At 43.1% G+C, this 27,366-nt stretch overlaps 1 protein-coding gene across 1 annotated transcript; it reads left to right on the top strand.

The window, feature by feature from the left end:
• The first annotated feature begins 1,533 nt into the window (after positions 1–1,533).
• On the top strand, positions 1,534–26,750 carry rnf38 (ring finger protein 38). Its single transcript, XM_075463544.1, has 13 exons — positions 1,534–1,648; positions 2,648–3,339; positions 14,946–15,007; positions 21,461–21,663; positions 21,786–22,167; positions 22,258–22,422; positions 22,627–22,797; positions 23,318–23,497; positions 23,604–23,707; positions 23,844–23,928; positions 24,028–24,149; positions 24,258–24,357; positions 24,516–26,750. Exons 2-13 carry the CDS (start codon positions 2,727–2,729, stop codon positions 24,576–24,578), a joined length of 2,250 nt encoding a protein of 749 aa, XP_075319659.1. The 5' UTR covers positions 1,534–1,648; positions 2,648–2,726; the 3' UTR covers positions 24,579–26,750.
• The last annotated feature ends 616 nt before the right edge of the window (positions 26,751–27,366 follow it).

Raw genomic sequence — 27,366 nt, 5'->3', positions numbered from 1 at the left:
CTCTTTTTCCCTTACCACCCTATCCATTCCCAATCCCATCCCCCAGAGCCCTCTCTACACCCCATCCCCCTTTTTCTACCACCCCTAACCCACTTACTCATCCTGCCTCCACCCTCCCACACACCCACGAGACTTCCCCACCCTCTCTACTTTTTCACCCGTGTTCACCCTCCCTAGTAACTGCTCCCTACGCCTCCTCTCCATTCCTCTCACTCCTCTTCCCACTCACCCTCGTTCTTGGACACCCTTTCTTTTATAGTTCCCTCTCCTTCATTACACCCACTCATCATTTTCCTTCCACCCCCCCATCTCTGCTCTTCCCTTCATCCTCCCACCTTTCCATCCCCCCTCCATCCCTTTCCCTCTCCTCTATCTTCTGTGGCCTTATCTTATGAATATCGGTAGCACACTGGGTGAAAAATTGATCTTCCCCGCCTGTCTGTGGACGCTGCCACAGCGCATTAGCCTGTGTGTGATGTGTGCATGTGTGTCTGTGGAGGCTTGCTGCTTGTGGGAGAAAGGAAGGGAGGAGTGAGAGGAAGGAGGGTGGGAAGGATATTTGCATATCATCAAAGTAAGGAAAGGGAGTGTAATGAGGAGAGAATGTGCATGTGTGTTTGTTGGCTTGTGTGTGTATTAGGAGTGATGCTGATGTGGCTTGAGTGTGTGAAATGAGAGGACGAGACAAATGAAATAAGGTATGAGGGGGCTCGACAGACCGGGATGGGGTTAGGTGTGTGTGTACGCTTGTAAGAGAGGATGGACATAAATCACACACGTTTTCCTTCGCATGCCATCCATCACAGCGTCACACCCTCCAAGCCACACACATATGCAAAGAACATCAACCCTAAGGATTGCTCACAGTATGCTTCACACAGGCCATAACAGTGACCTTTGACACAACGGCTCTTAAATGCTCCCACAAAATAAGTGTTATGTTGGCCAACTGATGGGAAATATAGCACAATTGCTATATTCCAACACACTTAATCAATTTAAGGACTAGTGAGAGATGGTGAAATACAAATTCACTTAATCTATCCTGCACCATACTACATCAACTAAAATCACTTTACTATATTTGTTATTATTTTCTGGCTGTCTCGTTTTCTTGTTTCTGATCTAATGTAAAGAGGTTCACATGTAACTTCTGCAAATACTTATTTTTAAAGCGAACTTTCTGCTCTGGAGGAAACAGCTGCAATGGGAAGGCTCGGCATTTGTAAATAAATAATTTAAAGCCCCCTTCAGCCTGCCTCTCTGCTATCCACAGCTTCTGATTTAACAGGACGTAACAATCAAGCACCGAGCTTATGGGTGTATGGCCACCAGTAAATGTGCGGGTTTAAAGTGATAAGAGTGAAAAAGAAAGATGGGTTTAACCCGTTTGAGTGTTTAGTTGAGCTGTCTTGATGTTGGTGAAAAACTGGAGGAGGCATATCCTGAAAGCAACTGGAAGCTCGTTCCGTTTTCTGTTATCGATTGATCGAGCCTGGTGAAATCCGACTTGAGCGTTGACGGTCTGTCACATTTCACGCTGACACCAGGCGAACACTGGGCTCATACTCACATTCACATAGGCTCGCACACAGGGCGCACAATATTATCGACAGATAGGAGTACAGTTGAGGAGAGCGCATTGAAGGTACGTGGCTGTGTTAAAACCACTCGTGTCGGGGAAATACGCCGGGTTTCAGCTGTAGACTCAGAGGCGGGGTCATTCCTTAAGACCGTGTTAATTTTAGCCGTGGTTCTTTCTTTGTAATTTTAGATTGGCCACTTTTTATCTTTCTCTCTGCGCTTCGATCTTCGCCTCTTTTCAGCTGGGGAAACACAGCCGGCACATTGTAACGCAGTGGAATCACGCTGACTGTAATTTTATTCAAAACCTCTCTTCCGTGCTACTAGTAACTAAGCATTTTAAAAGGATTCGAGGCGTGGGTGGTTAGCTACGGTTTTTTCTTCTGTGTTGGTTCTTGGAGGAGGGGTGGGTATGGCTTGCCAAGCTAGCGAGCGACATTACGCAGACTGGCTAAACAAGTTTAAATGCGTGGTAAAGTGGATAAAGTTGTCTTAAACTAAATTCAGGGGTAGTCACTGTTGTGATAAACCGACGTGGTCTGATAACACAATTGTTGTGTGGTTAGAAAAGTATAATAACGCATTTACTTCAGCGTACTGTGCGCACCGACGTTAGCATGTCCTCCCAGTGTTAGCCTCCCGCGAGTTAGCGAACCATGGCCATACTCACTGCCTGGTTATTAAGTAAATAAACGTTGGCTGTGATCACAGAGATACATCTTACTTCTCAATGAAAGTGTATTTTTTATTTGAATGCACAACTTCGGCACACAGTTGTATTTACTTCAAAGCCAAACTAACATTTATGGCATTCGCTGTGAGCAGTGCTGTTCAGCTTTAGTTGTTGAACCAGTTTGGGGATTCACGTTGTTATGAGTCGTGTAACTTAAAACAGAATTCAGGAACCACCACGCTAAACTAAACACGCTGGTCAGGGTAAACAGTGGTGGGTGAATAGCAGTCTTCGTCTGGACAGAAACGTTGGGCTAGTCTCTTTATTCTTGAGCTGAGAGCCAACTCGGTTTAACTCTTTGCCCCTCTCCAACTTTGTATTTTCCAACAGTCTCTGAAAGCTGTTTCTGTGAGAGGAAACGAGAGGAAAAACTCTGAAAAAAGAAACGGAGGAAATCCCCCGAAAGGAAATGCCAATCGCAGCCGCTGGACAGCCAACGACTCAGGAGCCCAGAGTTTGCCCCCGGCTGCCCTCCACCCCGGAGCCTGTCCCTAAAGGGGCTGATTTATTCGACGAGGCGGGGGCGGCGGAGTCGGCGGAGCGTACAGAGTACGGGGGCGCAGAGGGGGGCAGAGGACTTGGGGGCTATAGTTTCAGCCCAAGCGGCGTGAGGGGCTTTGTACAGCCCGGATCTACCAACGGCTCTCCGCCGCAGTCCCCGACCGCGTCCTCCTCCTTTCTCTTCCATCCACTGCACTCCCACCAAATGGCCATGGAGCCCCCAAGGACTCGGTCGCGTTCTCGTTCTGGATATTACCAGCAGTACGGTGTCGGGAATAGCAACGTAATACCCGGCAGCGGAGTTGCGGTATCCAACCTCCACCTCCACCACCACCACCAGCAGCAGCAGCAGCACCACCACCACCAGCTACATCCTCAGCAGCAGCTCGGTGCCGGTTGCGCACCACTTGGAGCTCACAGCAATCACTCGGAGAACCAGCAGCGAGCTCCAGGAAGCAACGCCTCTCTCGGCATTCAGAGGCTGTCTTCTGTTTCCGGAGTGCACCGCATCCCGGCGGCAGGTAAAGGGCCCCAGTTGACATTGTCACCGACAGTGTAAGCGGCACTGAAGGCTCAGGCAAGAGAGAGAGAGAGAGAGAGAGAGAGAGAAAAAAAGCGGTCACAATGTTTTATTAAAACTTTTGTGTTCACGCAAGCTCTTAGTTGCAGGCATGGAGGATGGGGTGTTTTTTTTAGAGGCAAATTGAGATGGGGAGGGCAACTGTGCATGTGTGAACACATTTGATGTACTCTAATTGGACCGGGTGTTTTACGTGCTTACCACTGAGCTGCAATGTGAATGTGGTGTACAGTTGGCATGCATGCAGTAGTTAAATGAACAACAGCAATCTGTGGTCTGGACTGGTGTAGACTAAAGCCAAAAGAAATGCTGGGTGCATGGGTAGTAGCCACACCACTTTGTGTTTCTTAAGGCACCACAGCGTATCTGTCAATTATACAAATATTGATGTAGCTAGGTAAGTCTCACAGTGTGTACAGGCTAAAGTTTGTCTAAACTAATTAAGCCTATTCTTTCTGCAAAGACTCTCATAGATAAGAGCAAAGTTAGGCCATGCGCACTGAAAAGGTGACGTTCCAAACAACAAATGGCAAAAATGTGCACTCCACATATTTCTGTGACAGTAAAGTTCATAACAAAGCTGCGATGATGTGAGCTGCACGGGTCGTTAGGTAAGTGAATTGTGACACCACCACAGCATCTTAATCATTTAATATCAGCGCCTGGTTGTGCTGGACTCATTGCAGTTTTCTTCCTAAACAGTAGGTGTCACTAATGAGAAAATGCCGCAGGACACCACAGGAATGGCTTTAGAAGAGGTTGCACAGGAGATACAGTTTGCATACACAAATGTAACTACATGCTTTCAACTTCTCTGCATCATTAATAGTTGTACCTTCTTGGATTTGGTGGTTGCCAGGTTACACATTTAAATAAGTGCACAGCAGGCGGAAACGATACCAAAGCACCTGAAAATGCTAGCTCTTGTGTTGTCAGTTTTGCTGCACGCCGTTGTCCGTGAGGAGAGTAAAACGAGCTTAAGCCAAACATGATTATTGAATTGCATGGCCTGAACAGTAGATGGCAGCACTAATTATTAAAGATGCGTTTTTTTCACGTACACACATTAGCAAAGTTGTTTTGTAAATCTTAACTTGAAATAATGCTTAAGGAAAGATAATAATCTAATATGAATGAAAAAATAGGATGTATGGAGAAGACTAATATGGCTTCTATTTTATCCGCTGACTTTTGCCTGTGGATGTAAGCGAATATCCTTTTTCAGATAGGTATTTTTACTAATTGTGACCTGGATAATCCTGGGTTAGCCGTTTTCCACTGTTAAGCTGAACGTGGTGAGAGTGTGTGTGGACTGGAGCTGGGAGTAGAATACATGTGAGGGCACTCTCACACAGCGAAGTGCAGTGTACCGTGTAACATGGAAACATCACAGATAGAGTTTCACCTTCACTGAGGCCACGGGAAAGATTTTTATTCCCATAAAACCAAAAAGCTTCTGAGGTCGGGAAAATACTATGGTTTAAGAAAGATTTAGGTGTGCTCCTTCTTGAAAAGACTAGTTACTCATCAGTAGCTACTAATTTTACATGTTTCACATGAATCATTTAAAAAGTGTAACAACCCTGTCATTCCCCTCACTGAGCACCGCGTGTATGATAGAAATGCTTATCAGGGTCTGTAGTTCAGTCATTTAATTTATCCAAACGCCACACAAATCCACATTTTATACATGGAGCACATGTGATCCTTGGCTTTGTTGACATTTTTGATTTAAACAACCCTTTTAAACAGATAGTATCTACACATACAGTGTATGCGTACACAGACAACGTTTAATGGAGACTGGAATTACCTGTCCTGCAGAGTGAGAGTGAGAAACGGCTGAAGTCACATAAACAAACAAAGGCCCCCATTTGTAGACCAAACCTACAGTTTGTCCAAGCAGTCTGTGGGCTGCTTATCTACACTAAATAATCTGTATTTGTATATGTGTGTTAGAAACAGAGACACGGGAGAGCTGAGACAAGTTATTAAAAGATTAATTAAAGTGTCGCGTAGGTGCCGCTTCACACTGCACAACCAAGGAAGACCTTCTGTTACCTGCAGACTTAACTGTGACATAGGATTGCTTAAATCAATGGATAGAATGAGTGTATTGTATTCTGTTTGAACTGAATTTGATCGAAAAGGGGAAGCATTTGCTAAAAGTTGTAGAGTACTGGACCTTAAGCCCACAACAAACACACAAAAAGAAATATACATCCATTTGAAGGACGACAGAACGATGCTCACTCTGCGAAATCTGAAGAGGGTCCAACAGTAAGAACATTAGTAGCTGTTGTAGTTTAAAAATGATGATGGTGCTGTTGTACTTAAAAGTACAGTAGTTCATTAATTGTTGATTTATATTCACAACATGCATCAACCTAAAGGGAGAAAGCTTTAGGAATAATTTAGAATGAAATATTCTTTCACCAGAATGAAGCAGCTGGCTATTTGGACCCTTCCCACCACAACACACCTTTTATTAGACCCTCTTTCCACTCCCAGAATGGGCCTTGCTTGTTGGCTGAGAGTGCGACAGAAAGAGAGATACTTAATCCATTCTTCCCATGTTTATCACCTGCACTGTGCATGAAAGATAATGCAACCCTGTACTCTTCAACTCTGCAACCCTGTATGGAACTCTGTTCCATATACAGTTCACATGACTATGCCCCCTGGTTTGTAAATCGTGTCTATTCAAGTAAAAAGACTCACAAAATGCTTAAGAGTGCTGCCAAATTGGTCTCTGAGTGGATAAAAACATCTCTCGAGCGGTTGATATCCTACCCTGATCCTGACTCACCTCCGTCGCAGCCCGTCCCCTTTTAGTCGCATTCACTTTTCCCTCCCTCTGGATCAGTCAACCCTTTTTGTACCCCTCCAGTCCATTTTCTTTGGCCTCTTCCCTCACATTTGTCTAATGGAAGGATCGTTTTAATGGATTGCCCAAAGCAGCAAAGAGGCAGACACTCAAGCCTCTCTACATCTACCCCTCCACTCCTGTCCTCTTCATCCCTCTGTCAGTAACAGAAGACGAAACATGCACTTTTTTTCTAAATTTATTCCTCTTTTTTAAAAAACTTTCCTTTGTCTTGCCACCCTGGCAACCCCATCCAGTTTGAAGAGAAACCTCTTTCACTTGGATTGACCAAGTAGCAGGGGTTCCCTGCTACTCTTTCACTCCAAAAAAAAAATAAAGCCAAAGAAGTCACTACGGTCAACAAGAGAGGATTCTTGGAATAGCGCAGGGTGACCTTAAATTTGGCCCAAAATCTAAGGGAAGGGCTTTGATGTGGTTTTAAAAAAGCACTTCTGAGAGGGAGAGAATGAGAGAATGTCAAAGGTCGGGTAAAGCCTCGAGAAAGGTCAGTATAAGAAAAAGGAGAGGAGAGAGGCTTGGAAGAGTACAAAACAATTCACTGGAAAAGAGAGGAATTGGTCTAAAAAGAAGCCCTCTGTGGGGTTTGGTAGTTGCAGGAGTTCTATGAGGAAGCGAATCATGTATTTTTTAGGAAGGTCAGGTGCAGAGAGGAGTAAGGAAGGAAAAGAAGAGATAATTAGACTGAAGTCTGAGAATAATGGCAAATAGAGGTTGTGAACCAGTTTTATGGAATAGAGCTGACTGGAGGAGTGTGTCATGAGTATGACTGTAAGTAAAGTGAAGAGCCTTTGAGTGTGCAGCATGTAGTGCAGGGCATGAATGAGTGTTGAGTGAGCGAAGGATGGGTGGGAGGTACTGTTTGCCCCTGCTGTTTGCATGTTGGCCTCCTGTCCATGTTGATATAAGTGGGTATGTCCACTTGTTCAAAGGATGTGGCTTGGTTGTAGGGCTGAACGATATATTGCATTTGCGATAATATCGCGATATGACCAAGTGCAATTTTCTAATCGCAAAGGCTGCGATTATAAAAAAAAAAAAAAAAAAGGCTGCGATTATACTCTGTTCACGTGACATGCGCGAGTAAAACATGTGATATGATCAAACGAGATTGTCTAACCACAGAGGCTGCACTCTGGTCACGTGACACAGGGAGCAAAGTTATGAAACAGTCTACCGGAGAGGACTCGCAAGCAAAGCTGTAACCTACACAATGGCCTCAGGCTCAACAGAACCAGACCCTGCGGGGATGCTAGTTTCAAAGAGGAACTGCACATCAGTCGTGTGGGACTATTTTGGTTTTAAAGTGATGGTTCGGAGTAGATTCACCGGGTCATTTGAACCGTGACATCCAGCCAAGTAGCCCACCCGAAGTTTTTCCGATCTTGGCCGAACATCAGCCGAGTTAGCTTAGCCGAGTTAGCTTATCCCGAATAGCTTAGTAGGCTACAAGCGCTAACGGACCCTGGCAGTATCTCCAAAATTACCACACTAAAATCACATGCCATGACACCAAACTTCTACAGTAGTACAAATATGGTCTGTACTCACAAAACGATGCATTTGGAAGTTTGTACATAATCCAGGAGTTTATTATTATCAACACAAGCCTGATAGCTTTTCTGCTGCTAAAGCTGCGTCAACGTCACTTCTGGGAGCTGGGAGCTTTAAAGTAAGATGAGGGTTGATCTACTACTGTAGACAACAAAGCAAGGCTGCTCAATTTCTCCATTGATAAAATAAATTCACAACTCTACAACATAAAAATTCATGTAGAATATAGCATATACTTTGTTGTCTACAGTAGTAGATCAACCCTCATCTTACATTGAAGCTCCCAGATCAAGGAAGTGACGTCGACGCAGCTTTAGCAGCAGAGAAGCTATTAGGCTTGTGTTGATAATAATAATCTCCTGGACTATGTACAAACTTCTAAATGCATCGTTTTGTGAGTACAGACCATATTTGTACTACTGTAGAAGTTTGGTTCATGGCATGTGTTTCCTTGTTCCTTGTCAACACTTTATGCTCAGATGTTTGTAAGCTCAAAATATACTATTGTGTATGTTCAAATATACTGTTTTGTTAAATAAAAATGTCAGTCATCAATTCATGCATCACCTCATGTCATCATAACAGAGGTCTGTCTTCCAGGAAAGAACAGTTTAAAATTAATGTAATGTAGTTTATCCATACTGTATGATGTATTGCTTGTCTTTGTTTAATAATACAGAAGACAAAGACCTTAAAAAATAACCGCATATCGCATCGCAATCGCAATATTGGCGCGAAAAATCGCAATTAGATTATTTTCCATAATCGTTCAGCCCTACTTGGTTGTGTCATGGGAATAAATCTGTTACTAGACTGGCTGTAGTTCAGAAGCAGTATGTCCTCAGGAGTCTGGAAACTTCATATTATGGTCACTAGTGGAACTGGCATTAACACTCAGTCAGTCAGATCTTCCCAGGGACAGATGCTACCAGCTTGAACTATGTTTATGCCTTGTATCGTAATCTCAACATTTTGGTGTCATTGGCTGTGCTTGTCATTCCAAAATAACCCCTCTGTGTCTGTTTGATCGTTCCTTTTCTCCCTGAGTTTTATGCAACACAAATGTAAGGCTATATGGGTGTTTGCTGAGCTACGAAATCATTTATTTAGTTAAAAGTTGAAATAGATACTATTGTTTTTCTACAGCTCGCTTACAGCATCATCCACCTCTCTGTGGTCCACACACACTTGGTGTGTTGGAAACAGTCATCGTTTTTTTTAGCATCGTTTACGGCTGACTGTGCTACAATCTCTTAAAGATTCAGGAATTTGTGGAGTTGTATTTTGGCCAAACGAGGGCTGTTGAAGCATATTGTGTACACAGATGGACAGCAGAGAGTTGATGCAGGGATTGCATAGCATTTCAGTGAATGACAAATTACTGTGATCGCTTTGATACCTTTTGCCACTTCTCAAGCTTGCAGTGAGGGAAGTATTTAAAATGCACCAATTTTGGTACAAGTATGACAAATCTCAGATCGTACTCATTTCAAATCAGATATATATATATAGATATATATATATATAGAGAGGATGCTAACGTAGATCAGCACCATCTTGTGAGGAGCCATGTCCTGTTTTCTGTGCCTGTCACCATTGTTTATGTTTGGTTTGGTTTAGTTTGGCTTAAAAGCTGGTCAAAATGGTCACATTTGGTGAAAAATGGAAAAACTGAGACAGGAAAAGAGATTTGATGTGGACCTTATGTATAAGGCAAGTTTTGCTTTAACGGTGGAACTTTTTAAAAACATGTTTTTATGGTATTTCCAGTTTCTATGTGAAATGAAGTCTTCCTCTTAGTATTAGCAGCATATGACTGTGCAGTGCAGTAACGATAATCACAGATCCCATGTCAATAAGTAACAAGAAGGAGTTATTGAATTTCAAATCAGAAACTTGACATTTTCAGTACACGGAGCAGCATGGATCTCGGGTGTATAAATCGAGCATTAGTTTCCCTAAAGACACAGAACGAGTACATTCCTAATTAACCATTACCATTTACCTCCTTAGAATTGACTTTAAATGAGTTGAGAGCCCAGTTTTTGGCAATGGTGTCAAGATTTATGATGATAGAAGAAAATTAAGACTTTCAACCACTACCACTCCCCTAAACACTGTGTCTCAGATGACAGTCTTTATGAACAGAAAGCGAAGAACGGTGAGCGAGAAACCTCCCATGGTGTGAAGGAGTGTTTAGCTGTGCGACTTTATGCATCTTTATGAATTTCTCCACTGACTTGTATGTGCACACTCTTTGTATACTTGCTGCCTGGGTGGGCTGAAAGCAGGAACAGGACTGTCAGAAACATGTGCATTTAGATGGTATGACATCACTTTCAAAACATTTGTCCTGTCAGCGCTCTGAAAAGATCTTGAGATTAGTAAAAGCAAGAGAGCAAACATAGATGGCACCTAAGTTCACACGTGAAGAGGAAGTGCTTCATTGAAAAGTCAACTTGTGGGAATGCTGTCATTGATTAATAGAAGATCCGCTCTGATGCTGATATTGGAAGTGAAACTGGACAGCGCTTGCGGTGCGCTCAGGCGGGTATTATCCTTGAGCTGATGGTGTGTGTTTATATGCCGGAGGCTTGTGCAGACATGCTTTGAGCTGTGTCCAAGTTCCCTTCTAAATAAAAATCTGCTGATTTGAATGGTCATTCTTTAATTGGCGGAGAAACTAGCTGTTCAACGTTATGGATTTTGACTTCACAAGTGAAAATACATAAACGTGATTCAACAAAAAAATAGAGATATGTTTACATACGTGCAGTATAAACTGCACAGAAGGGGTTTCTGGATAGCTCGTGAATTAGTTTTCATCTTCAGTTTTCCATTTCATGATCCTGTTTGTGTTGTCACGCAAAATGCTGCCTACAGACACAGTCACTTCACATTCATATGTGTTGGGTGCGGACACCTGCACGTGTTTGCAGTTTGTGGGATGTGAATTGTCATTCTTGAGGAAAAGTTAAAGATGGAGGAGCAACCTCAAGTACTGCAGCGATTAAGTGTAAGAAAAAGAAGATAATGTGAAAGATAATGAGGAAGGGCATGTGGGAGGACAATGAAAGGGCGGCAGAGGTAGAGTTACTCCCAGTTCTGAATGCATGCGCACACACTTTTGCCATCAAGACTGTGTGAAGCAGGTAATGGCTGGGCAAGCGTTACTTTCTGCCTATTTTAAGCCTGGTATCGGCTTGTGACTTGACTGCTTTGTGCTAGGGTGTGAAGTGTGCTGTGACATGTGTTAAGGAGGTGGGGTGATGTGAGAAGTGCGCATGTGTGTGTGTGTGTGTGTGTTTGTTTTTCACATATGTTCAATTTTCTTTACTTTTTGTACATGCTGTTGAACTAGGTGCAAGTTCTGCAGCACTCAGTGTGGTTCTATTTATTGAGCTGGTGGTTTGTTCACTAAGCCTGTCACTGCACTCATCCTTCCATCCATCCATCCATCCATCCAGCCACTCCCCTGTGTTTTTGCGATGAGACAGTAAAAGGTAGTTGAACACAGACAGGATGCAAGAGAGTGATGGAGATCGTGGACAGAGATGGTGTGATAGTGCAGAGACAGGAAATGTGGATTTTGTGTGATAAAGCAGAGCAATGTATGGGAGAGAGACAGGCCAGCAGATAGAGAAATGGATCGGTGGCATGGAGGGATGTGACGAAGAGAAGGAGAGTGTGAGGAGGACGAGTATGTGGAAGGAGGATGGCTGAGCTGGGTGCAAAGGGGTGCATGATGAGACGGGGAGGGAGAGGTGAAGGAAATGGATAGAAATAGCTGATGCACTCTGAGGCTTACAGAAAATCAATAGTAGTCAAGAGGGGAAGCCACAACCCCCACTCTGCTCTCTCTGGCTTTTCTATCACCCTTCACTGCTCTCTTCCTCCAGTCCTTTTCCTTATGTTTTCCTCCACTCCACGTCTGTTCCTGTCTTACTTTTCTTCTTGGCGCTTTCACTCTTTCCTGTGTATTTCCATCCCTTTTTTGTGCTTCTGCTTTGTCCTCTTCTTTGCACCCACACTTGCTTCCTTCACACCCTCTCTTCGTACTTGTTGGTTTTCCAGAACAAACGGCTGTAGTCGGTGGTAATTGTCTGCAGGCACTGCTAAGGTGTGGTTGAGGGTGCACATTTCTTTTTGCCCATTTCTACTTGATGGTGTTGATTCCACTCATATTTTCCAGTTGTGTGGCACCTTTTTAAAGAACACCCCTGGTGCTCAGGTTTTTTTTTTTTTTTTTTGCTATTACTTGCACATATTTATTTATTTGGGCAGACTTTGTTCTGTTGCGTTCAAAGTTGTGAGTGGAATTGTGGTGTGCTATTTGAGTGCCTCTTCCAAGCAAGCTACTGTCCCCTTTCACAAATACACTGCCTTCCAGTATTCTGGTGGCAACAGAATGAGTGTGTGTGTGAAGTTTTAAAGACCCCGCAGGTCTTTTCTGTAACCTTTTGAGACTGATATCCGACTGGGCTGGGCCGAGTAACACAGCCGTATCACTCAGCACGGTTACATGCATCCTTTTAACTGGACCACCATCAATCTGACAAAATACATGCAGGGGAGTGAAATAGGGTTGTTGATTAAAGTATGCCAGACGCCGCAATGCTGTGGACTGTGTGTGTAAATGTTCAAGGCCTTTTGCTGCTTCTAACTCTCTCTGTGAGAGATCAGTGTAGGCTACATGCAAGTTTAACCAAGTTTACCGCACAGATGTTGTTGTGAAGTTACTTTCATGGTGATTTTGCCAGATGATGCTGTGATGATTAGAGCATAAAAACAGTCTTGAAATGCTCTAAGCACCCCTGAGTTGCACATAGTCTTAATTGGCTGAATTTCAATCACATTTACTGATGCTTCTAGCTGACAGATAAAATAAACAATACGTGAATGGGAGCACCTTTTAGTGTGTAAGTCCAGTTTTGAGAGCTTTAATTTTGTAGAATTCCAGTTGGATCAACATGTTGCCAGCAGCAGTGGATGGAAGCATTTGAAAATATCATTGTGCTTGGCACGCCAAAATGAATGGTGGTGGTGATGATTTGACATGTTGAGGTCGGAAAACTGTAAAGGACTTTCATCTTTAAGCCTTAACCTACCCCACTCCATGTAGTGTCCAGCATTGCAGTCGCGATGTTTGAATGACTGGTTGCCACGACTTAAACAGATTGATGAAGCTGTTGATATTACATATCTCATGTGTGGGAAAAGGCCGTACAATACAAAAGGTAAACAGTCTTTCGAGTTGCCTGATTTATGTAGCAGGAAACACATGAAAAGGGATTATTTAAAGAACAATTCCCAACCCCCAGGCTGTTGACATGATTATTTTAGCTGTTTTTACTGTGTGGCAGGATAGATGTATACAAAATGAACAAAATTTCTCATTATTTGGGAGTTCTTACATTTCGCATTCCAGCTTTAAATTTCTATGATTATGACTTGGTGACTTGGTTAAATTGATTAATGCCGTTGTTCTCCTTGTTGATAATTCACCAATATTTGCAAAGATTAGTATTTGGTCATATTCATTCAAATCCTCCTTATCAAAATTCTCTAGAATGTCATAGCTATGAGTAAAGAATTGATCGTTCCCTTACATGTTATCATTCAAACAGCAATCCCATTATTCACCTCAGCTTCAGGCCGTGTCTGCAAAACTAAACTGTGTGCCGTCTCAGTCCAGCAGTGGGCATGATGTCATTGAAATGGGTTCTGTAGCCTCTGTGTTGTCCTCTATAGAGTGAGTCTAACTGAATGACTTGTCTCTGACTCAATTTACAGGATTCTGACAATGTGCATGTGAGCCCATATTCAGGGAGGGAGCTGGATTTTTGCCTATTGTGATGAGTGAATGAGCGGTGTACAGAGGAGCGGTGTACAGAGGAGTGCTGTGCAGCCGGCGAGTGAAAGAAATGTTTCACCAGTGCCCTGTCCCAAGCCATCTCACTGGAAATGGCCTTTTAGTCTGTTTTCTCTGCAATGATATGGAAGCTTTACCTATCACAACCTTTTCACTCCATTTATATCACTTGCTCCAGGGATTATAGTATAGGAGGGTATGCTTCTCTGAGGATTGAGGAATTCAGCTGAGGAAACCTTACTCCACCTGCCTCCTCAGTCTCTTTCTCTCCCTTCTTACTACTTTGTTGTCACTCATAGCTTTTCTTCAAAGAGGGAGGCTGTGAGCAGGAAAAATCCTCAACTGATGGGTGAAAAATGCTCTTCTATAAGGCTTTTTTGCATCTATTTCCATCTAGTTTAGCTTTTCTTTCATCACTATTGTAAAGGTACTCTTATTTGGAGTGCCCTTGGCAGTGCTTACCCTTGGAGTGTATACCGCTGCCACCATCTGTGGTGAGGATGTCTCCTACTAAAGACCGGGCCATGAAAAAAGGAAAAACAAAAGCCAAAATAGATAGAAAAGACAATAAAAAGATGAGAGGATTGTGGAAAAACAAAAGAGTAAAAGTCTTAGACGTGATGCAAGCAGCGGTATCACCAGAAAGCTCCTTTAATCCAGGATTACTTTGTTTATTTTGTGTTTGTCCGTGTGTAGGCAATGGAATCCGTGGAGACAGGGCCATACCATATGTGTTTCAGTCACATTTGTGCTGTACACAGGGTCAGCAGCCTTTCTAACAAACATGTTGTCGTTGTTTTTTTGATGTTGTGTACTCAGTCCAGCTTGCTTTGGAAAAATGACAACAAAGGGATTAAATTAACTGTACGGAGATAAGCGGAGGTCTCCACACAATGGCAAGGTTTAATGGTAATCCCAGTTTCAACAAAGGTGGTGCCAACATGTGTTCTATATTGGACTGTAAATAAATAAACTGAACTATATTCATGGATATTGTTTTCTAGTAAGGTCAGATCCCTGCAGATTCTTGACTGATGCATACATGTTGAAATGTTGCTTTTATTTGAAATGCTCAAGGCATTCAGGGCTACCATACTCAGGGAAACAAGCTGTTGAACAAAATGAACAGAACTAGTTGATGTGTTTGTTCCAGCTGTGAATTATATAACGCTGAGGGTCAAGTTAAAAACACCATGTAGCACAGTGTATGACCTGTTTTGCTCTTTCCTCTGTGCAGGAGCGTCTGGTGTAACCTACCACTGCCATCCAGACCATGCTTATGGAGAGGAGAGTGATAAGGTAAGTCCCACACCTTTTTCCTGCTTGAAATATACATTGACAGTAACTGTCTGTTTCCAACAGGATTTCTAGATGCACATTATGAAATCGGTTTCTGTGCTCACTTGAAGTGTCATTTGCTTTTTTTTAGCGGACAAGGTTTTTAAAAAAAAAATTCACACATAGAATTTACTCATATGACTGAGGACATGAAAGACCAGCTATTATGCGTCCAGAGAAGATATATGGTCGATACTGGCTGATATTAAAGAATAATCATGCAGCGCTACTTAGACCATTTGGTTGAATGGGCTGGAAGCTGTTTGATATTTCAAGGAGCCTTTGAGAGAAAGAGTATTGAGTGAAACAGCACAGTCACTTGTGGGGTTTTCCACCAAAGCGGGTCCGGTGTTTGTTTAGAGCTAGACCCTTAGAACCAGTTATTTCTGTTTCGAATGCCAAGGCTCTGGCTCCAGCCCGAAAAAACTGGTGCTTCTGCTTGAATTAGGGCCTAGGAGGGGGAGTTATTAGACCAACAAAAATGTTGTAACCACCATGTTAAAAAAATCCGGAGCCAGTGTAGTGTTTAAAAACTGATTAATTCAAGAGAGAGCATAAAAAGACAAAAAAAACGTTGCTTTGAAATGGATTTGATGTCGAAGCGGCAGAGGTAGAACCAGAGCTCAGTGTTCCCCTGATTTTCCTGCTGTTTAATGTTTTCATATTCACATTTATGAATGTTTCCCAATGTGCATGTTCATTTACGAGCATTGTTAGATGCTATGATATCACCAGCTGGCATTTGTAGATCCTGTTCAAAACAGCATATTTACAGCACTGTTCAAAAGTACCGACGGGGGTTGTAAAGATCCTTAACAAACACAGAGGTTGGTATAAAACAGCATTTACTAACTAGACTGGTGATCTTAAAGCACTGGTTTATAGAAAAAATGGAACATACACTGTGATATCTGCAGATAAACCATCTTTCTGCACTGTGGTCCTCCACATACACCAGAGGGAGGTTCAAACATGTATTTGAAGAAATATTTCAAGTGACATCATGTCAGGCTCTGTGGTTGTTCTCTGGCTGCGGAAAACCAAACCAGTTCTTTGCTGTTTGTTTGTTTTTTTTCTTCATTGTAGCTGGCTCTGGTACCAGCCCTGAGCCAGCCCTGGGCCTGCTTTGGCTGAAAAGAAGCATTAGAGCACAAGAAAAATGGTCAGGAAACAGAAAACCTGGAGACGGAAATGAACAAATGTACAAAACAAAACAAGACGGAGAGCGCGGTCAAGAATCTACTCAGAAAACTGAGCAGAATTTGTCTAAACGTTGGGGAGAGCACCCACGTCTCTTTGATGTTTCAAGCGTGTAATATCATGTCAGACTTGGGAGAGAAGTTGTGGAGAGAAACTCCCGGATACATGCAGACGCACTGAATCACCTGGAGCTACTTGTATCATGTAACAATGATGGCAAGAGAGAGACTTGTCTGAATGGAGCTGAATCTGTAGCTGCTGGATAGGGATCAGTCAAGCGAGTTTCAAGCTAAGTCTGGAGAAAAACAGGGTGTGACACCCTGTTACAGATCATCTGTGTAGTCTAAACACACTAAGACTCCAAAACAGGTGTAGTGTGAACACCCCAACGATCTTATGACACTGAGAATGTTTTACTTTTCTCACTGCATGTGAGAATTCTGATTCCCTTCTGCATCCTCTTTACTGGACCATTTCCCATCTTTCTCAACTATTAAAGAAAGGCAACTACCCCACTACCAGGCATCATTAGCATAGTCAGTGAAGCTAAAACAAGGTCTTGAAGAGTATGGCTTTCATTTGGCAGATGTTCAACAGAGTTCTTGACTGCAAGAGCTTAAACAAAGCAATGAGCGAGATGGCCAGAACATTGGGTGTGGTCAAATTCAAGAGTTTGGTAAAACGCTGAAAAGGAAAATCAAGAACAACATTACAATGTTGACATCCATGGAAGTGGTGGATGATCTGCAAACCATTTGTAAGCCTCAGGAACACAAAGACTATAAGAATTTCCCAAACCTCTTAAAAACAGGCCAGTCACAACTAATACCAACCTCTTACAGAATTGTATTTGAGTATGAAGAAGGCACCTCATGATCTGAAGCATTCATCATCACCATCTGTAACACACAGCAGGGGGAGTGTGATGCAATGGGCCTGCTGTGCTGCCAGTGGCACTTCGTCGCTATTGTTTATTGATAATGGGACGGTAGCAGCCTACAAATTTTGACCTGTATATGAAGATGCTGTCTGCTCAGATTAAGACAGACAAACAAGAACTTCTGACAGCTTCAGTGAAGGCCTGAGAAAGCGTCCTACAGCAGGAATCCTCTTCTGTGGTGATGTCCAGGCGTTCCAGACAGTTGTTGCCTGTCAACAAAGTGGAAGAAAGAGCAAAAATACGGACTGCTGCGGTTAAAAAAAACAAAACAAAACAGCAGCATTTCATTTAATCATTTTGTTCAGCCCCTTGCACTAAATCCCAATTCTGAGCCTCGAATCCATTTAAGTTGTTTAATTTCAAATCTATTTCAAAATAGATTGCGCACGGAGCAAAAAGCATGAAAAATAGCAACTGTAGGAATGTTTCTGAGTTGCAACATAAGTGATGTGTTTTGAATGACAGCAATAACATCAATTTCTGTTACCTAATCTGTGGAGCAACTTTGGCCTGAAGCCTGAGCTTTGAGGAGAGCTGGATGTTTCTGACTGTCCCATACTCTGAAGCAACTGCGTTCTGTTGAGAAAGTCAACTCAGTTTGCAACTACTGACTCTGCTGTACATTTCACAAATACTTGAATAGATTTATAAATGCTGTTGTGGGAGCCAACAGGATGCACAGAAATATGGAGAAATGTTCTGTACTATAGAGGGTGCTTTCCTTCTGTTTTTAGAGACCACACACAAAATAAAAGGATGCATATAACTTCTTTGTTTAACGCATTAGAATTTCAGCAATAGGCTGTACATTTGTAATACTTCAAATGATTGTCATCATCAGAAGATGTGGTCTGTGCAAAACTCAGACAGTGTAGTTGAAAACCAGTGAAGTCGAAGAAAAGGGGAAGCAGGATGCTGAGGAAGGTGTTGAAGTAAGCTTGGAGGGGAAGGGAGGGAAGGAGGCAGGGAGGCAGGGAGGCAAGGCCAAAAACGGGGAGGGGTATTGCTAATGATTTCACCTCCAGCTGTGGAACTTGGTTGGAGTGAGAGAAGCAAAAAGGAGGAGAAGGCGTGAGGGAGGGGAAGGAAGGGAGGAACAGTGGCAGAGGAGCCAAAATGAGCTTTGAAATCTTGTTGATGGAAAGAAAATAAGAGGGGGAGGGAGAAGTGTTGGAGTATTAGTGGAGGCATGTCTGTAAATAATAATGAATATATGCCCATATTTGCTCAGTGTGCACATTCATGAACATATTGTTGTGCTGGAAAAGAGAACCATGGCCTCGGTTGTATTGCCTAAGTGTGTGCTTGCGTGCCCTCTGTAGGCCTCCTTTTATTTTTGTTCTAAGCAATGACAGCAAAGCCACAACAGCTGTTGGGCAGAGTTGCTGTGTGAGAATCAATGCATGCATATCCCAAATGTGGATATTGTGAAATAGAATGTGGAAGGGTGTGTCAGGCTGTCCAGCCTGGCTTGTGCACGCACTGAATGTGAAGACAGTGGAAAGGAAGGGAGGGATGTGCATGCATTTTTTTTCCACCTATTTTAAAGCAAATCAGAAACATGATTGAACCAGACTTTTGTGTCTGTGTATTTGATCACAACAAGGGCTCGATTTGAACACCAGGCCAAATTCTAACGTATTGCTCGAGGACACACTCCTTTGTTTGATGATGCTCCCCTCCCACTAACGCAGGCAGGCAGTGCCCATCAAACTTTCATACTAATGGGCCAATAGTCTGCATGTGTGAAGACACGCTGTCCGTGTGTTTGTCCTTCTTCTGAACCTCACTTGTCCCCCCAGATTTCAAGCCAAAGTGTCGGACTGGTCAGACAGACGAGGGAAAAAGGAGAGGGAGGGTGGGGGGGGGAGGGGGGAGGGGGGGGGCTATAGATGGGTTCAGCTTATCTGATGGAAGGAAAGGGGGATGGGAGGAGGTTGCTGGGAAGGGTGGGGAGAGTGTGGGGTGGTGGAAGAGTCTGGCTTAGATGTGAAAATGGGCACAGTAGTTGTCCCAAGGGTTTTGGGGTTGGGGTGAGGCTGGTAGAGAGGTTGTGGGGTGTTGGATCGGATGAGTGGAGCCTATTGTCAAGAGGAACAGAGAGGGATGCTGTTCCATGCTTAAATGGGAATATAATGGATGCTGGGATTTTTTTCTGTATTGATTGTAACAAAATCAACCCCAGAAAAGCTTCTCTTTTCTCTCACATAGTGATGAATCTGAACTGTATGACTTACCAGATGGTATTTTAGTATGTAGAACTTTACTATTTATTTAACTTACTTAAAGCAAGAGGGTCTCAGTGTGTTGGAATAGTTATATTGAGTTATCTGAGTAGCTCGTGAGAGCTCTTTCCTTTCCTTTCCTGTTTCTTTTTTTTCTTTTTTTTTTTTAATATTCAGATCGGTTCAAGTACTGTTGTTGGAAAATTACTTTTCTTTTCACATTTAAGCATCAGGCCTCAGCCCTCCTGTAAGTCTGTTATCTCCCTCCCTCTCTAAATCTGTTTAGAAACCAACTTTCTAAATGCATTTAAACATGTTAGTCTGACTGAAATGGTTTGACAAACAGATGATGCGGTTGGGATGGAGTCACTCCTGCATCTATACACTCAACTGGACTTAAACGGGTGTAGTCCGAGTCATGTGTTGACTCCACACATGCTCCAAAATGTATTTACTTATTTTTTTCATCTTTTTGTAAAATCAGTGAAGCATGAGTGTGTATTAACTAATACAGCCGAATTCCTAAAAAGGCCGATCGTCATTCACATATTTTTCTGCTCTGCTGCTCGGCTCACAGTTGATTAAAGCATTTCCAGCCTGTTGCTCTATTCTAACTAAATTTTTTTAACTTCATCATCATCATCATCATCATCATCATCTGACAAAGGCAACGTCTGTGCACGGACTTCAGATGTACTACCGGTACTTAAATGTGCGATGATCTCCCACAGAGAGGATTAGAAGAACATTTTCTCACACAGTCCACAGCATCGCAGCATCAGACATACTTTAGTTAAAACCTTGTTTTCTCTCCTGTCCATGTTTACTGTTACAATGACGGTGGTCCGTTTAAATGGCCCAGTCGAGCAGTTAGCGTAGCACAACTCTGCTGAGCATGTAACCAAACTGATTGTTATTTATCCCATAAACTGGTCAAGCTCTTTTCACATCGCTGCTACCAGTGAGCCATTAGTGTACAGTCTGTTCGGTCCTACAGCCAAGACACATTTCGTTCTGGTTTGTTAAAGTAGCAGTTTGCCTCTGAGGAGCTTCAGAGGGTATTGTTCTTTATAGGCTGTAGAGCTCAAACAGTGGCAGCTGCCCATGTGTGAATGTGAATTTGCACTTGTCTGCAGGCGTTTCTATAACGGTGTGTGTTTCTGAAGTCTGCTCTCCAGCTGTTTCCTGTTAGCTATCACGCTGCTCTCGAGGTTGCTGAGCTGCGTAAGTGTATATATTCGAATGTGTGCTAAAAAGTCACAGGCGCTGAGTCATTTTTATCACTCTTTAACAATGTGATTCTCCCACAAAGAGGGGCGGTAGAAGCAGGGATCAAGTAATATTGTAACTCTGAGGGAATGTGTGTTAGGGGTCTGTTAAAAGAACCCGTGTATTCTTCAGAGCACAGCAAAGCTCCTCGTAAGGGGGAATGACTAATATCTGACACATGGGCATGTCTGTGTGTGTTCTTGCCTCACCGGGTGCCAAATGTTAGAGTCACCACTTGACAGTAAGTGAAGTGACTCACAGATGAGTCGAAAGGATTGAAGCGGTATATGATATCTCCTTAGTCAGTGCAAACCTGATGACTACATGGGTAGCTATATCACAGTTTTTGTGAGTATCACTGACTTTCTTTACAAGAAAGTACTCGTCAAACTATCCAGTTGAGGGTGTGTACTTGCAATTTGCACATGGGCTTGTGAGTGCTTGTCCTCTGTTTGCATTTCCTCCCTCCAAGAGGAAGTGACTTTGAACCCTCAGGGCCTCTGAATGCTGGTGGTGTAATATGCTCCCTTTCACAGCCACATACATCCCTGTAAGCACATACAAAGGCACTTTCTGGATCACACAGGAAATGCCATGAGTCACGAAGGAATACGGAGTCTGAGCAGCAGTAGGGATTGTAGGCCAGAGGGACTGTAAAGCATAGTGAAACTGATTTATTTGATAGGACTGTTATGGGTCACTAAACACAATACCCATCCCCTCTCTCACCCTCCTCTTCTTTCTTCTGTCCTCTTCCATTTTCCACCCCTCCCTCTGCAGAGTGAGGAAAGCCCCAGTCCAAAGCGCCAGAGGCTGTCCAGTCAGTCTGTCTTAGAACAGCTAACGTCATCTGCTCCCCCACCATCCACTCCTTCTCCCCCCATCCGCCCCTGGGAGTCGGGACCTCCAAGTCGGAGACAGCCTCACCCCCATACACACTACCACCAGGAGAGGTGTGTCACTCCTGTGCGGCACAGACGCAGGTAAAATGCTGTTCTTGTGTTTCAAATACATGGGCCAGACGTCATCAAACAGGTTTCCACACCTCCGCTGTGACACGTTCACTCTGGGTCCTGCCTTTAAAGCTCTCTCTTCCCTCTTATAGTCCGCCAGCAAGGCGTCAACGCGGTCGTCTCTCCAGACCCTCCCGTCACCTGCCTCCTCATCACCATCTTGCCGCCCAAGGACCGACACTTCGCCTGTCGCCGTCGGATCTCCAGGATGAAAACTACCACCACAACCCCGTTCCTTCCACACACCAGACATACCCAACACACACTCCAAGCCCCTATGGTCAGCCCCCCACAGCTGGTGGTGGAGGGGCAAGTTCAGAAGAGCCCCGAGCTTTCCACCCCCCAACTCTGTCCCCACGACTACTGCACCCGGCCGCCCACCACCACCCCCATCATCATCATCATCAGCAGCAGCAGCAGCATCATGCAGTTCAACAGCAGCAAGGAGCCATGGTCATGGACCTGCATGAAAGGGTGGGTTTGTAAATGTTTTCAAACTTTTGGAGGCATAGTGTGTGTGTGTGTGTGAGGCTTTATATCAACTGTAATGTTCATTCTCTTCAGCTGCAGCAGGGCAGTGTACCAGTCTCCTACACTGTGACCCCGGTCCCTCCTCACGGACTTGCGGCATCTTTGTGTAGCGGTCAGCATCTTCCCCCCTCCTGCTCCTCACAGCAGCAGGTCCCTGCCTGCAGTGTGGTCTTCAGCACTGGACAACACTACCACCCGGTGAGAAGAATATTGCAGTCAGCAGTTTTGTGGGAGAATGTGACCCGTTTGTATGCCGTGCAGTTTCTGCAATGGCTCTGCCAAAGAAAGGCACATTAATAAGTTTACTCTGTCATGACTGCCACCTTGTGGCACATTTTATTTTACACAAAGAGAACGTGTTTTAATTGCGCTTGACTTATTCTGCCCTTCTCTTTTTTCCAGATGCTCCAAGCATGCTCAATGCAACATTTGCCAGTTCCCTATGCCTTTCCCTCACTACTTTCCAGTGACCCCCAGTTCTTGATTTCTCCCCCTCATCATCTCTCCCACCACCCGCCCCACCTACCCACACCTGCACAGTTTCTGCCTTTCCAGACGCAACAGCCACGATCGGTATGTGTGCATTTTATGCCCTTCGATTTTATTTATGTATCAGAAAGAAAATTAGGATATAACTGAAAAACAAAAGGCACAATTTAGAGCTACGGAAACTAGAGCAAGTCTTTAGTGCCATGCTGGTTTCTGACCTTGTTTCGAGTACTCATTTAGTAGAGAGTCTTGCTCATACATATAATAGAAACTACAGACAAAACCCTGAGGGTATGATGCACAACGTTTATTTTCCTTTTAATTTTGTTTGACATTATCGTTCATGCCCACTTTTTTTTTTCTGGTTTTAACGACTGGATCAGAGTTAACTTTTACCCATTTTTAGCTGCAATCATTTCCCCAGTATGGCATTTTTAGCACAGTAATAATTTAAAGCAAAATGGATTGAATCATCACAAGAGTAATGGATGTGAAGCTACCAAACAGAACAAACTGTGAACCTGCTGTGTGGACTTTGCTCAAACAAAACATCAAAAGTCTTTGTTCCACGATAACACCCGTTATTCTGTTTCTTTTATTCCAGCCCTTACAGAGGATTGAGAATGAGGTAGATATTGTGGGGGAGCAGCTCCCTGTTGGTGGAGGCTTCAGCTATGCCCACCATCACCACCATCACCACCACCCCGCCTCCACCCTGCCGCCCTCCACACCTCTCCAGTTCCTGTCGCACCATGACCCCCTCTCACAGGAACTTTTTACAGTGGTGAATACATTCTTTATATCACAGATTTTGTTGGATCATGATGATTGTTGTTGATTTTTAGCCTTGATGTAATCGATTTTCTTTTTGGTGTCACTTTCTATCACAGCCCTATCCTCACTTTATGCCTCGCCGATTCCCAAGCCGGCGTTACCGCTCGCAGCAGGTTGTGCCCCCGTCTCCCTACCACCACAGCTTCCTACCTTACTTCCTGTAAGTGTTTCTCACTGCCTCAGGTTTTGTGTTGCACCCACACAAGTGAATTTGCAAGGGATTTGAGAATACTGCAGGTTGATGATTAATGAAGTGTATTAAACATTTTGCTCCTTGGTTCTTCAATCTCCCACAGGTCTATGTTTCCCATGCCACCAAATGTGGCTCCTACAATCAGCCTAGAGCTGGATGTGGATGATGGAGAGGTGGAGAACTATGAGGTGAGACAAAATGCTGCTGCTGCTGCGTTCGGCCAGCAATGTTATTACATGATGCTGCAGAAACCAACAAAATGAATTCTGCTTGTGTGTGTAAAACAGGCGCTGTTGAACCTCGCAGAGCGTCTCGGAGAGGCCAAGCCTCGCGGTCTAACCAAGGCAGACATAGAACAGCTTCCATCATACAGGTTCAACCCCAACAACCATCAGTCTGAGCAAACTCTGTGAGTACCTCTGTGTCCTCTCTGACCTTTTCCTATGAGTCACTGCAGTTGATTAATATTTTGACTTGAAGAGAGGATGATTAACGCTGCTGATCTTTTGCATTGCAGTTGTGTGGTATGTATGTGTGACTTCGAGTCTCGGCAACTCCTTAGGGTATTGCCTTGTAATCACGAGTTCCACGCCAAGTGTGTAGACAAGTGGCTTAAGGTAGGTGAAAACTTTCTCTCATTTTGATAATCAGCCTCTGAAAATGAAACCATATTCAGTGGCCTGTAATCTGCTGACTTGTTAACAACTTCCCTACACATAAAGTTAAAAGTTGTATACACTTCCCTCAGTGTAATTTACTCATTTGTTTCCTCCAGGCTAACCGTACCTGCCCCATCTGTCGAGCCGATGCCTCTGAGGTCCAGCGGGACTCTGAGTGACCTCACAATAAGACAATGCCAGACTCTCTTTTGGATGCACCATTCAATTAGTGAACTCACACATTCTCTCATATAACTGGGACCACTGCTCCCGCTGACACTGAACAATAATTCTCTCCAGGAAGCAGCATGTAGGTGTGTGGAGACATTCTACTTGCTCGCATTATCGCTGGACTTCTTAGGGCTTCTGTTTTTAAACGTTACTCTCCTCCTCCTCCTCTGTCTTCTCCTGATGCTTGCTGACCACTATGAATGGCCTTTGAAACACGCAGGTGGACATCTATGTGCAAATGTTTTTTACTTCACAACAAGACCTTCCTAACTGGTGTTACCTGTTGATGGACAGGAAAATACTTTAACGAATCTGTGTAGTGATGCTAAAATACTGATTTACAATTGGCATTCCAAAGATTGCGACGACAGAATCCTTGTTAATTTCCTGGTTGTAATTGTCATATTTTGGTGTGCACGCACTTTCTACTGTCACTGTTCGGCTCATTGTAATTGAGAGTGACTCTTCTAATTTATCGGTGTATTCTTGGCTCTGTCAGCGCCAGAGCCGTCTATTTTGGGTGAAACAAAGATTCTGTTCACTGTGTGTCAGAGTGAGCCTCTTGGAAACAGAGTGCAAACATAGTTTATAAATCTATTTTGTTTTCTGTGTGCAAGTAAATGAGTGAGTCGGTGCATTTGTGAAGGTGTGGCTGTAACCGTGTGGAACAGTGTTTTTACTGCAATTTGTTTCCACTCCGCGACAGATCGCTTTGGACTCTGTGGAAGTCGAGGATATTCTGACATTTTCAAGTTTTGAATTAAGGTTTAGGAACATAAACACCTCGGGAAGTTAAAAATGCTTATGTGTCATGTTTCTATTTATTTTTTTAACCACAGATTACTCAAGCACATCACTCACTATCAACACTGTTTGGGGGGTTTTAAAGGACTTTTTTGTTGGATAGAATTTTCACCCATGCTCACTTCACTAGTTTCTTATCAGGACTTTTAAAATGTGACCGTGTCTGTCTTGGTACCCTTCTTAAGTGTTGGCAGGTAGCAATTCAGTGTTTTCCCCATGTCTGACAGGGATCGACTTTAAGAAACCTGCGAGTTCTCAACTAGATCTAGTATGTTCCACTGACAGATTTTACACTTCAGCACTTTAATACTTAAATTTAGAACCTACTCTCATGATTCCTGTTCTGAACAAACCACAGTTTCTACAGTAACCTAACAGTTCTACTCAGTTATATTCTCATCGCACACGTTTTTATTTCCAAATCTTGTTGGTCTCTCTGTGTGTGTAGAATAAATAATCCCTGTAAGGCTTGCGTCAGCATGTCATAGGTCACTTGAAATATGTTCTCCTCAAACAAAGGTGAGGCTTCAGTTTTAAAGTATCACTCAGTTTATTACGGTCACAGCTGGTATTCTATTTCTAGATGACGACAGCGGTTATATACAGTAGAGACTGCATGATCAGATGTGTGTTGTGACTGCAGTGGCCTACGTCTGAGCTGGCATTAGTACAAATGGATTTCCACATCATTAAACCATCAACACCAATAAAAATGTCTGTAACAGTCATTTGTTTTTCAGACGTGGCAAACAAACAAATGCACCAATGCTGGGGAAGAAAATGATTGAATTAGAACTTTCCTCAGCATTGTCACTGTATAAAATCCTGTATCAGCCATGGGAATCAACGGAAATGGTATTTCCTGTCATCTTTTCTCGAGGTCCTATTTGTATCGGTATGCATCCATTTTACTTTGTGTTGGACAGTTTATTTGTTGCTTGGTACAATAGACCTCAGTTCCACTATTTATGTCTTCAGAAAATGGCACAAGCAGTATGATTAGTGCTTTCATTTAGCTGATCTTCATGCAGATTGCCGGGTTGTTTGAATATTTTTCCTTCAAACTCTATGAAACTGTATAATTAAAATGGTGTCATAGTAGTTTCATTATGTATTATATCTGTAACCAAAATCATTTGAAGGCTTGTTAAGATGATGATGATGAAATTTTTAACAAACATTTGTACATTTTGTATGAGAGTTACTTCTAGTAATACTTTATTAAGTAGTGCAATGATTTTTTTTTTTAATCCTTTACCCCATCTTTTGGATTTCAAAAGCTGGTTCATTAATAAATGTATAACATCCTCTTCTAAGCATTGTGTTTTCTAGTTGTTCTGTCTTCAACTCCTCGTCTATCTGCATTTAAAATGGTATTCCATAGAAATGTCCTCATTCATGAAGGTGGCAGGCCACAGATGTGGGTAATTTCAAGCTTGTACACTTGATGGCAGTGAAGTTGATGCATATCCAAAAGTTTCCCTATTTTACAGGGCCTTACTAACAGTTGATCTGCATTATATTTCAATCTTTAATCTGAGAGTTTTCCATGCTACTCTAACCACTTGTATAAAACAATCGTAGAAAAGATAAGTGCTGATCCTGGATCGTAACACCAACAGTTTGATCCTACAGAGAATTTTACACAATGTGTGTTCCACAGTCTGATTGATGCTTATCAACTTTATAGTTATTATGAAATGAAACATGTTGAACACTAAATATCCTAAGTTATTCCAAAGGAGCAGTCACGCCACACAGCTTTACTTACTAACAACTCAACAGGATTTTAATGATTTCACTGGGCATTTTATACTTCAGTCACATGACGCATAACTGCTTCATTTAGAATGAGAAAATAACAGCAGAGTAGAAACGGGCTTTTCATACACTTGTGTCAGCGGTGAACCAGGTTAAATCTATAATAAACTT

The sequence above is a fragment of the Odontesthes bonariensis genome, chromosome 4 (assembly GCF_027942865.1).
Source record: "Odontesthes bonariensis isolate fOdoBon6 chromosome 4, fOdoBon6.hap1, whole genome shotgun sequence".
NCBI classification, from domain to species: Eukaryota; Metazoa; Chordata; class Actinopteri; order Atheriniformes; family Atherinopsidae; genus Odontesthes; species Odontesthes bonariensis.
This window is presented reverse-complemented; position numbering and strand designations above follow the sequence as displayed.